This window comes from Mustela putorius, unplaced genomic scaffold (assembly GCF_011764305.1).
Source record: "Mustela putorius furo isolate JIRA1106 unplaced genomic scaffold, ASM1176430v1.1 tig00003983_pilon_pilon_pilon, whole genome shotgun sequence".
NCBI lineage: Eukaryota > Metazoa > Chordata > Mammalia > Carnivora > Mustelidae > Mustela > Mustela putorius.
In genome coordinates, this window is record NW_025422123.1 from 4599842 (window position 1) to 4612366 (window position 12525).

Below are 12525 nucleotides of genomic sequence, written 5' to 3' on the forward strand. Positions count from 1 at the left end.
TCCATAGTCCTTGATGGCTTCTGGCTTTTCTTTTCTCAAGAAAATATTTTTTTCCTGGTTATTAAAAATCATACATGTCCATGCAAAAACAATCAGACAATATAGAAAAGTCTAAAAATGTGAGTCAAGAACATACGCAATTTCATCACTCAGGTAACCACAGATAATCCACTGACCATTCTTCTGGTCTTAAATGTGCACACTTATACATGCAGATATTTTTGTATAAAGAAGTGAAATGGTGCCAGGCATCTTTTTTTCTTATCTGCTCTTCTGTCTCAGCAATATATTACAGACCTCTCTAAATGGCAGCAGAGACACCCACTGCGTGGACATTTGGCACTCTCGGCCTCTCTGACTCATGTTTCACTCTACTTCTCACTGCCTCGCAGAAGAGAGTTGATTGGTGGGTGGTTGGGGGGGGGCCCTCCTGAGAGCAGGATGCTTCTTAGGGCAGTGCACGGAGATGGAATGAGGCCTTGCAAAGTGCTGAGTCCACTCGGCTGAGCTTTGGCTGGTCTCATGGGGCCTGAGGGAAATGGAAGGCTCAAAACATTTTTAAAGACCAAAATGGCTAAAGAGACAGGGTGATGGATTCAGTGGTAGGATTTGCATTTGGGGGGCCTGCCAAGCTGACCTCAGAGCAGGGAGATGTGCTGGGTGCTGACAGGGCCTCATGCTCGGGAGAGATGAATTTAGGAGCAGCGGGATTGGGAAATAATATGGAGAGACTTCCACTTGGGGTTGGGGTGACTTCAAGGAGAAGAGTTTCAACTTTTTTCTTGGATTTATTTATACCCAACCAACCTCTTTCTAAAAAGGTGTTATAGTAGCTTTCCACAAAGGACATATGCAAAAAGGTCAGGCAGCTAGAAATAGAAAATCGGGACCAGGAACAATTTCCATCTGAAGTGGAGGTTTGCATGGAAAGGGCCCCGCTTCTCCCAGCCCCTGGGGATGAGCTGGTGAGAAAAGCAGAATGGCCCCAAAGGGGAGGAAGGAGAGGAGGAGATCTGGTTGACGTAAATGGACAGAGTCTTGATTCATCTCCAGGTTCTTCTCCTTCCTAATTTTATGAACTTGAGTAATTACAGCACCTTTCTGGGCCTCAGCTTCCTTATCTATAAACGTGAAAATAAAAATGTCTGCATGATCGTAAGTTTAATATGAGACACTGTTCCTGTAAGTTAGCCGACCTACCTCTATAGTTTACACTGGGACTTGCCCTTGGATGGGGGTTCCTTTCATGGTGTAAACACTGCACAGCTGTGCCCCCTGGGAACAGATGGTCATTAGAGGAGGGATGAAAGAGGGGGGAACGAAGGAGGTACATTCAAGGTGCCTGCCAACCACTGCCCCTCCAAAGTGGGCCCACTCACTTTCAAGAAGCAGCAGGCCACAGGCAGCCATGTTTTCTAGGCCTGACCCCTTTCTCCTCCCCAGCTGGATCAGAGTGATCCCTGACCCAATGGTGGCCTGTCAACAGGTTGTCCAACGATGTGTATATGATTGGGCACAAAATGGTGGGCCAGTCCAAAGGGCCCTTTCTCTAGAGAGGCTGAGTCAGTGAATGGGAGTGAATGGGAGCCACCATTAGATGGTCATGGGGGAGAGTTAGAGCCAGGAAAGGAGCAGACACCATAAATCAGGAGAGGAACTGTGTGGGCGAAGAGAGACGTGAAAAAGGGAAAGTGGCTGAATCACTCCAGGGGCTTACCTAATGTTGTTGTAGCAAACTATCCCCAACCTCAGGGGCTTTAAATAATAATTATTTTATTATATCCCTTGATTTTGAGAGTAAGGAATTTGGGCAAAGCTTGACTAGGCGATTCTTCTGTTCCATGTGGCATTTGGCAAAGGAATTCAGTCAGTGGTTGGCTGATCTGGATGGCCCAAGGCAGCTCTACCCCCATATTTAGAGCTCTGGGGAAGGGGTTGGAAGTCTGAGCTCAGCTGGGGCAGTCCACTGGAACCCTTCCCACAGCCTCAGTCTCAGGAGAGTTGGACATCCTACACAGCCATTCAGGGCTCCCAGAGAGAATGTCCCAAGGGACCTTAGCTGAAGCTTCAAGGCATTTTCATGTCAGAATGTCATCTTCTACTGGCCAAATAAGTCACTAAGGTTAATCTAGATACAGGGAGAAAGGAATTAGACTTCTTCTCTATAGGCAGGATGACAAAGGATTTGCAGCCATTGTTACAGGTGAGGCATAATCTCCTAGAGCTACCTTAAATCCAAAATGCCATCTGGCTGGAGAATCCCATCCCTGTTACACCTCTCGTGTTGGGGTTTCTGAGAGTGGCTGTCCCCTCACTATGATATCTTGCGATGATGCTCCTGTACTTGAATGAGTGAGCTTGAGTGGATCTCTCTTCCTTGTACACAGTGAGCCAACCTAGAGAAGTGGTGATCCTAAGCTCTTGGAAGAGGAATCCCAAGTATGGTAGCAAAAAGTTACCCAACGTGAACTGATTAAGCTGAGGGTGGGAACACCTAGTCTTGTCACCTTTTAGAGCCTCAGTTTATCCATTGGGACCACGAAAATAAAATTGTCTGCTGAACTTAATCTGAGTCATTGTAACCAAGTAATGTGAGACTCTTCTTGTCATTTGTTTGATCTCATCCTAGTTCATATTATGAAACCCATGCCCTTGGTCTGGGGTCATGGAACAAATGTGCACAGGGGAGTGAACTTTCCCCATTACTGCCTGCCTCCGTGACCTTGGCAAGCCGTTTCTCCTAAGGAATATAGTAGTAGATGGATGAAATAGGTGATGTTTAAGGACCTCACAGCTCTAAAATTCTAGGACTCTGGGAGGGGCTGGGGAAAAGGAAAATGGTACAAAAAGATTTGGGGGCATGAGGCAGCTCATTGATGATGGAGGCAGCTCAAGTTGGAGTGCATAGTGCAGTTTATGGGGCCAGGAAGGAACCCAGACCCTGTGAAGGGAGTCGGGGGAGTGGAGGAGGCATGGGGGACTAGGGGGTTGAGAATGGAAAGCCAAGTTGGTACAGTGGTTGACCAGCCTGATTCCTCCTTCTTCATCTTTCTCCCCCTTCCTTGAGCCTTCTGTGGTTCTTCATCTCTCTGGGCCTTTTTATGTTCTATTTTGTCTTGGAAGACTCCCTTTGCCCTGGTAGGCTAACCCCAATCATTCTTTAGGTCTTTCCTAAATGCTTCTTCTTCTTTTTTTTTTACTATGTTAAGTTAACCACCATATAATATATCATTAGTTTTTGATGTAGTGTTCAGTGATTCATTAGTTGCATATAACACCCAGCGCTCATCACAACACATGCCCTCCTTAATACCCATCACCCACCTGCCCTCTCCCCCCATGCTCCTCCCCTCTGAAACCTTCAGTTTGTTTCCTGGATTCCAGAGTCTTTCATGGTTTTTCTCCATCTCTGATTTCTACTCTTTCTCCCCTTCAGTTTTCCCTTCCTTCCCCTTTTATCCTCTGTGCTATTCTTTATGTTTCACATCTGAGTGAAACCATATAATAATTGTCTTTCTCTGCTTGACTTTCACCCAGCATAATTCCCTCCAGTTCCATCCATGTCGATGCAAATGATGGATATTCATCCTTTCTGATAGTTGTGTAATACTCCATTGTATATATGGACCACATCTTCTTTATCCATTCGTCTGCTGAAGGACATCTCAGCTCCTTCTACAGTTTGGCTATTGTGGACGTTGCTGCTATGAACTCTGGGGTGCACGTGCCTCTTCTTTTCACTACATCTGTATCATTGGGGTAAATACCTAGTAGTACAATTGCTGGGTCATAGGGTAGCTCTATTTTTAACTTCTTGAGACCCTCCATATTGTCTTCCAGAGTGGCTGTACCAGCTTGCATTCCCACAACAGTGTAAGAGGTTCCCCTTTCTCCACATCCTCTCCACATCCTCACCAACACTGTTGCTTCCTGCCTTGTTTATTTTGCCATTCTAACTGATGTATGCTGGTATCTCACTGTGGTTTTGATTTGTATTTCCCTGATGGCTAGTGATGTTGAACATTTTTTCATGTGTCTGCTAGCCATTTGTATGTCTTCTATTGAAGAAGACGCATCCCAAATGCGTCTATTCATGTCTTCTGTCCATTTTTTGACTTGATTATTTGCAATATTTGTTTTTTGGGTGCTGATTTTGAAAAGTTCTTTATAGATCTTGGATGCCAGCCCTTTATCCATAATGTCATTTGCAAATATCTTTTCCCATTTCATAGGTTGCCTCTTAGTTTTGTTGACTGTTTCCTTTGCTGTGCAGAAGCTTTTGATCTTGATGAAGTCCCAAAAGTTCATTTTTGCTATTGTTTCTTTTGCCTTTGGAGACATGTCTTGAAAGAAGTTTCTGTGGCCGGTGTCAAAGAGGTTACTGCCTATGTTCTCTAGAATTTTGATGGATTCCTGTTTCACACTGTGGTCTTTCATCCCAAATGCCTCTTCCTTGAAGAAGTTATCCCTGAATCTCTAACCCAAATAAGAACCTGCTCTTATAGTCCTAATTGTATTCATAATGATGTGTTTCCTGGTGTAATTATGAGCTTTGTGTCCATCTTCCCCACTAAGGCAGAAGCCTCCATGAAGGCGGGATTTGACTAGTATTTCTTGAAGAAATAAATGAATGAAGACACTGGGTTCATTGGGCTGGAGACCAGAACGTAGGTCCTCACTGTCCAGGGGCAGAGCAGGACCCATGATGGTAGGTACCAAGGAGAAGGGCTCTCCCCAGAGGTCTGAAAAGAGCCCCCCAGCCATTCACTGGTGCCCCCTCCTGGCCCATCTGCCACCCACACACACAGCCGAACCCCGAGCACTAGAACACTGCAGCTTTATTGATTGAAACAACCGCGTCCGCAACTAGAGGTTACATTTGAGGGGTTTGGGGGTGAAAGAGGGACAAAGGGGGACAGAGGCTGGGGTGGAGACAGAGAGCAAGGCAAAGGGGTGAGTACGGGGTTGTGTGACTAAAACAACCCCAATACCTTTCACCCATAAATGAGGGTCTCCTGTTGTGCTTTTACCTTGGTGTTGGGGTGGGCCTGGGCATGGAGGTGTTGGCTTTTCTCTCAAGTCTGGGAGGCCTCAGGGCTGAAGCAGTCCCCTCCTTCCCCTGCCCCTTCTCCTGGGTGAGCCTTGGTGAGCTCCCACCTGGGGCAGGAACGATGCTTGGAGACCGCTGGGGCAAAGGGACCAGCAGAGTTGAGCTGCAAAGGTGATTATGGGGGCAGCTAGGAGGTGGTGGGGAGGTGCCGGGAGGGAGGGCACTTCTAGTGGGTCCTCTGGGAAATGGATGCAGGTGACAGAAGGGAGGGGTGATGGTGGGCAAGTGACATGTCTCTGACCTCAGCTTTCTCACCTGTACCATGGGGGCACTGGATTAGATGGTCTCTAAGGTCCCTTCCAGCTCTCATGGTTAAGGGCTCCCTAGGAAGGAGTGGTCCTTCTGCCCCAGTACACACCCTCACACATATACATAACAAACACACACACCTCACCCTAACAGACACACACTCTCACACAGCACTGATTAACAGAGAGGGTCATGCTATCTTGCCTTTGGAAGTATAGAGGGCTTCCCAGAGCCCAGAACCTCAATCTGTGGCCCTACAGGGACTCCCTGGAGAAGATTCATTCTTGGAACAGATCTTGGAAATGCCATCAAGCCCCCTGAGTTCAGGAAGAGGAAAACACAAGATTTTGTACCCTCTCACCCCAGCCCTCTTGGTCCGTACAGGGAAGCCCACAGGATGAGGACACCAGGACAGCGGAGTCCAGGCTCATGTGAAGACAGAGGGTTGGGGAGGGGAAACAGTCCCTTCTACCTGGGAGCCTAGGCAGTAGCTAAAGCCAGTGGAGGAACAGGGAGGCAGAGTCCACATGGCACTCAGGTCTGATCTGGGGTGGGAGGAGCAGTGGCCTGGGCTGAGAAGCCAGAAAGGGCTCCTAGAGCCTTCCCAGCAACATCTGTAACATCTGTACCAGTGCCTAGAGACAGGGCAGCTGGGCCAAACTCCCCTGGTGCCAGGCTGGAGTCATTGGCCCACAGTGTAACCGCCCCAGGGTGGGAGCACCTGGCTTGCAAAGCTGGCTCCACCCCAAGGGGCTGTGTGTGACCTTGGGCCAACCCCCGCCTCTGCACCTTTCTCATTTACACAAGGGGCAGTTTGGTCTCAGGCAGTGAGAGCCTGAGCCCTGGGCTTCAGCCAAGCACAGGGAGAAAGGAGAATGAATGGGAAGGAAAGTACGGAGTATCCCAGAGAAGGCTAGGTAGGGGGAGCATCCCTGGAGGTGGGGGCATGGTCTGAAGGCTTAGCTGGGCACCCGGGGCACCTGTCTGTCGTCCCAGGAGCAGCAAGACCCAGCTGGGACTCCCCCACTTCTGTCTGTACGGCACCTCGCCCCAGGGGTCTCCCCAGACAGCAAACAGGGGGCAACAGGGGTGAATAAACCCTAACGCCTTGAGAGCTGACCCCGGACTCCCTGTTTTAAGGCCACAAAATGCCTCAGCCACCCTGACCCTGAGGGCGAAACTGCCTCGGGGGAGATGCGCTGGATCCAGCCAGCCTGGTCTCCCCTGGGCTGGGGGTCTTCACAGGCCACCTACCAGCACACAGATGCCACCACCCACAGCACAGCCGACACTGACACAGAGGTGCTGACTCACAGGCAGACACAGACACACCAACACTGGGACACATGAAGACTCTCCTTCCTTGCAGACCCCATCCTCCCACACACAGACCGGCACATCCTAAGAGTTCCCATCACACACTGGTAGTGTTAGTACACACGGACACCCACAGTCCCTTCAGACCTGCGCACACACACATACAGACACAAACAGGCACCAACCTCGCCGGTCCACACACGAGGACCAAGGACCTTGGTGCCCCAAGGAGGAGGTGCCCGGTGCCATTCCTCTCTGGATCTCCATACCCACCCCAGCAAGGGCACAGAGGAAGCCCCTGGCAGGTGATGGGTCAATGGTTCACATTCCTGGCTTCTTCCGAGGAGCTTTTAAACATTTCTGATACCACGCTGCATACCAGTCCAATTAAATTAAAACCTCTGGGGGTAGGACCAAGCATCCGTGCTTTCTAAAAAAAACTCTGGAGGTTTGATTCTACAGCTGGGGCTGGAAATCACTGATTTATAGAATCCATTCTGCTGGGCAAAGCCCGCTCTGATTTCCCTAACAGGCCCACTTGTGCTGGGCATGAGGTTGGGATGGGCTGGGCGAGAAGGTTGGAAGGCTCAGAGGAGGAGCTCACAGTCTAGTTGGGGCAACAGACCCTGCACAGATGGGACAATTAAGGAACAATACTCAGCAGACGGGATGCAAGTGTGTTCTGGGAACCTGGAGCCACTCATTCTGGAGAGAGGCCTCCGATGGGCCAGCAAGACAGCCAGATTGGTCCAGGATCAGAAGGCCCCGCTCCAGGCCTGGCCCAGCCACCCCCCCCAGCTGTTGGTGATAATGATAGCACAGCCCTGGCAGGGCAGTGAGATGGGCAGCCTTTGCACTGGTTCCCTGCCTGCCTCTTGGCACTGCCTGGCTCCCTTTGCTTGGCAGCTGTCCCCTCCGAATGCTCCAGGCGAAGCCCTATAACATGGGCCACCAAAGGTGCTTGCATTTCAGTAGGGTCGTCTGTAAGCTCTTTGTCGTCCTTAGGGGATGAAAGGTGGGGCAGTGGCAGGCAGCTTTGGCTACAGAGTAGGCTAGTACTACTCTGCAGTAGGCTACAGAGTAGGCTACAGAGTGCTACAGCACTCGCAGACATCCGTGTCACTCGTGTAGGGGAACATGCATGCTGACATCCACAGGCGCGCACTGAGCCAGGGGTTAGGCCCAGCCTCACAAACAAATATGTGTAATTGCATGTGCAGACTCACATTGGCACCCACTCCTGCCCAGAGATGTACCTACAGTGCTACACAGACAGGCAGGCACACTCCTGCACACACACGCACGCACACACACACATGCACGCACACAGCTCCATGGACACGTGCCTGGAGACTCATCCTGGAAGGGGCTGTGTCTCCTCTCTCCCACGGATGGCAGGGCAGGATCTCAGGAGTGACATTGAGAGGGCTAGATTCCACCGTGCCCATCTAGGCTCCCAACCCAGAACCTGTGGACAGAGAGCCTTTTCACAGTTCCAGGCATGAGCTTAGCTCCAGGCAGCACGGAGGCCAGCCACTGCCCCGCTCCCTGCCCCAGTTCTGCAAACCCCTCCTTCACTGCCCCTGGGCAGGGAAGGGCCAGTGCTTTGCAGTGGAGGAGGAGGAGGGTACCCCCTTTACACACATCCTCCTATCCAGCACACCCCTTCATGCCAAGTATAGAAGAAATAAAGTCTCCACTCTACTCCCAAATGCCATGAGAGCACGAATTCACAAAAACAGGCCTTCTTCTCTACTCCTCTCAAAGTCAAGCCTCACCCCGGGGAATGGCTGGCCACCACCACCACCCCACCCCCACTCCTTTGAGAGGCAGGTGGGTGCTAAGGTTAGGCCTGCTGACCAAGATGGGGATTGTGCTCTCAGGAATCCAGCTCCTTATGGGTGGGGTGGGGTTAGATGGGGCAGAAGGAAGGTATCAGTCTTCAGACTGCCCAGGCCCAAGACCCTGTGCTGGGTCACTTCAAAGGGGGTGCAGTGTGGGGAGGATATGACATCCAAGAACAGGTCAAGGGATCAAGGTGACCTGGGGTCTCCACCTTCCAGCCCTTGCCCTGAAAACAGAGGGCATGCAGCAGGTGTCTGGCCTCCCTCGCACTGCCCGCTGGAGCTCACCAGGTACCCCCTGGCCTCCTGTGACCCTGGCCTCCTCCATCCCGGGGAGTCCCAGAGTCCAGCCAAGGGTGGGCTCCTGAGTCAGTTCCCCTTCTGGCTCCGTTCTGGTAAAGCCAATGAATGGTCTGAGGAACGAGGGAAGGTCAGAAACACACCACAGGTGCAGCCAGGACAAGGCCCACGTGGCGCCGAGGTCCCTGGGGTGGCGGACGCCATTCTGGCGAGTCCTTTGTCTCCGCAGAAAAGAAGGTGCTGGCAGGTCAGATAGAAACTTGTGCTTTAATATATCTCTGTGTGTGTGTGTGAGTGAGTGTATGCGTGTGTCGAACGACTGTCTCCAGGGCCTCAGCGCTGGGCCTCTGTCCTTGTTTTCTGCTCATCCTCGAAGCCAGTGCAGGCCCCCTCCCTGGCAGGCTGGCCCTGCCCCTGGGCACCCCGGCTGGCGGGGGTCAGTCTTTGGTACGATGCGGACACTTTGGTGTGCCGGGGGCGGGGTGGGGGGGCCACGCAGCTCTCATCATCTCTGCAATGCCAAGAGGAAGATGACCATGGGCCCCCAGAGCTGTGGGTGGGGCTGGCGGGGGGCTCCACTGCCCGGCATCACCACCACTGTGACAAGAGAAAGAAGGGACACAGGCCAGGGCTCGGGTCAGCTCGGCAGGCCAGGGACTAGCGAGCTGCACCCTCTCTCTGGGACACCTAAAGGGGGACACTGCCCTCACTGCACATAGACACGCTCGTAAGCGCAGATGTGAGGTTGGGTGGTGTTGGGGATAACTTAAGCCTTCCAGGACCTTGCTCCGCAGCTCACTAAGTCATGGAGCAATTCACCTGACCTCCGTGGGCCTGTTTCCTCCTCTATAAAATGAGTCTACCATCAGTGCCACCCCAGGGGCTCTTGTCCTCATGACCTGAGATTACACATATATGGGGTTTTGCACCCTGCCTGGTGCGTGGTAATCACTCAATAAATTCCAGCTGTTATGACAGCAAACACCTGGCACTGGGGGGTGGGGAACACGTTTACATCTAGACCCCCCCACCCACCCACACACATACACAGACATACCCCGAGGCAGGCACAGGAGGCATCTAGGTACTGTGATAACTCGGTAAGTTCACAGGAGGGCACAGTTTAGTCTTCTCATTGCCCTACAAATGCCCCATAACCTGAGCCAAATGTCCCACCCAAACACACCAGCATCTGTCCATGCAGTCACGGACACCCAGTCCCATCACCCAGTCGCTCTGAATTGCCATTCAGCCCTGATACCGACAGGTGCCTACCCATAGAGCCCGCCCTCCCAGATTTGGCTCCTCCCTCCCTCCCCATCTTGCACCTTTATTGGGATCCATCTGCTTCCGGGGACACTCTCCCTTCTTCAGTGTGACGTCATCTATGGCGATATCCCCCAGGTAGCCAGAGCCTCGAACCCCCTCAAAAATAATCTGGGGTGGGGTCAGAGAGCAAAGAGCAGGGATTAAGGGGTTCTGCCAGAGAGAACCCCTAACCCCTTCTCCTCAGTCCACTGGAAGCCCCCATACCCTCCGAGTTTCTCCCCAGCTCCTGGGAGGAAACCCGAGTCTTCCTCAGTGTTCCCTGGCCAGACCACCAGCCTGAGGGCTGGGAGAGCCTCACCTGGAAGGGCCCGCTGGGGTTGATGGGCACGTGCGCCTGCTGCCACATGTTGCCCTTATTGCCACTGAGAGACCAGGCGTGTGTGTCCAGGGCCCCTTTGTTCCGGGACCGCACCAAGAGGTTGAGGGAGCCTATGGTGGGGATGAAGAGAGGGGAGAAGTGAGGATCTGGACGAGGCCCCCCTCCTCCGCCACTGCCTGCAACACTAGCCCAGAACGGTTCACATCCCATTATGCCACAGCTCACAACACAGGAACAGGACAGAGAGGACTGCAGCGGGCTTCAATTCATCAGGACGCCTTGCAAATTTTCCTTTATTCCTTCCTTTCCTTTCTATTCAGCTAATCCCCCCACCCCAAACACACACACACACACACACACACACACACACACACTCCTTCTTCCTCTGGAGTGGAGTTGTCCCACGCAGTGGGGCCCATGACTGAGCGCAGAGCAGGATTCCCAAAGCACACAAGGCACACCCCAGGCATGGGATGATTTTTCCTAGAGGCACAGGAATGGACTTTAAAAATTTTGATACTTAGAGATATGTTTTGAGAAATGAATAAAGCAAGTCCTTCAAACTCACGATTTCTCTAATATTCACACTTTGGACAAAGCCAAGAAAATGAGAGGGAGTTGCTTTAAAGAGATGTTTGTATCTGTGCTACACAGGCACAGTAAACACAGAGGAAGTGAAACATTGAGGGTATGTGCCTGGGAGTGCTGAGCTCCTGTGCCCACAGCCACAGGGGCCTGGAATTCTGGAGGTGCTGGGGACCTTGGAAAAGGGGGAGGGGATTGTGACTTGGCAAAGAGCACCCAGGCAATGTCATGCCCCTTCCCAGCTCCTCCAGCCTACCTCCAGTCCCCAGTGATGGGAAGGATCTGGCTCAGAGGGAAGGGGAATCAATCTTAGCACCCGGTGGCTGGCATTTCCATGGCACTGCCCAGAGACAAAGCCACACCATCTGTGACACCAGATAGACAGACCCCCGCTGGGGAAGAGCCACCAAATGTTACCTGCCTGAGATGAAAGGAGTTGGCCAGAAAGATACAAGGTCTGGGGACAGCTGATGCGGTCCAGCTGCCAGGTGGGCTAGGAGGGGAGGGGGGAGGAGGGATTGGGACAGTAAGAAACACAGACTTCCCCAGAGGCAGAGGAGGCCTGGGTGGGGACCCTCACCAGCAGATGGGCCCATCAGAGGACTGCAGCCAGCCAGAGTGGGCCAGGAGGTGCCACATAGACTTCAACAGACCCAAGCCCCAATACCTTTCAGGATCCTCACCGAGAGACCCTTCTCTCTTCCCCCTCCTGGAGCTCTTCCCCCTTCCTATCCCCCTCAATTCCCGTATCTTTTCTGCCTCCTCCACCACCCTGCCCCAAGGCCACTAATGGGGAACCTCTCTTTTCACTGCTTGAACAAAAATTGAATTTCAACCCCCTTTCCTGAGGAGCCCATCAGCTCTAGGGTCTCCCCTGCTCAGGGGATTCCTGACCACCTTTCACAGCCTCAGCCAGGGCCCAAGACATGCAGCCTCCCTTAAGGGTGGGCCTGCTCACTACTGTCTTCCCTGCCTCCCTTGCCATCTGCAAAGCCGAGGAAACTCCATGCTGGAGTCTGGACAGACAGACTCCAGGTCTCCCACCTTTGGGCTTTTGCTCAGCCTCTTCACACTGCTGGAGACTCCCTCCCCTACTACATTGCCCTGGCCAAATCCTTCCTGTGACTTGAGGCCTCTCTGAAATGCCATTTCCCCCCAAGAAGTCTTCCTAGGCTTGAGTTGGGAGTCCTCTGTGCTTCCCTAGGAACCATGAATCCTTCTACTTCAGTGATCCAGGCCCAGACCACTGTCTGCTCTGTGATGTGACAGAGCCATCCACATCTTCTCCTCCCATTGGGCTCTTTGAGGGAAGGTCTGCAGCAAATTGCTACAGGTTCTCAATAATTAAATGCTGAATAAAGAACTCTTTACTCTTTACCATGGTCCTCACAACTGAAAGAGGACTTTCAGAGAACCTCATGGTTAGAACCTTAGACCTCCCTATCATTCATTTGTTCAACTAGCTGAGCCAG

The 12525-nt window shown here is 52.2% G+C and overlaps 1 protein-coding gene across 4 annotated transcripts in view; it reads right to left on the bottom strand.

Moving 5' to 3' along the window:
- Positions 1-4820: 4820 nt before the first annotated feature.
- Positions 4821-12525, bottom strand: part of MDGA1 (MAM domain containing glycosylphosphatidylinositol anchor 1) — a 58428-nt gene continuing 50723 nt past the window's right edge. For all 4 annotated transcript variants that reach the window (XM_004739998.2, XM_004739997.2, XM_004740000.1 and 1 more), the window contains exons 15-17: positions 10448-10578; positions 10149-10257; positions 4821-9417 (exon numbers count right to left, since the gene is read on the bottom strand). In XM_004739998.2, the coding sequence (XP_004740055.1) occupies positions 9326-9417; positions 10149-10257; positions 10448-10578 (332 nt within the window). In that variant the 3' untranslated portion in view covers positions 4821-9325. The remainder of the gene's footprint in view (positions 9418-10148; positions 10258-10447; positions 10579-12525) is intronic.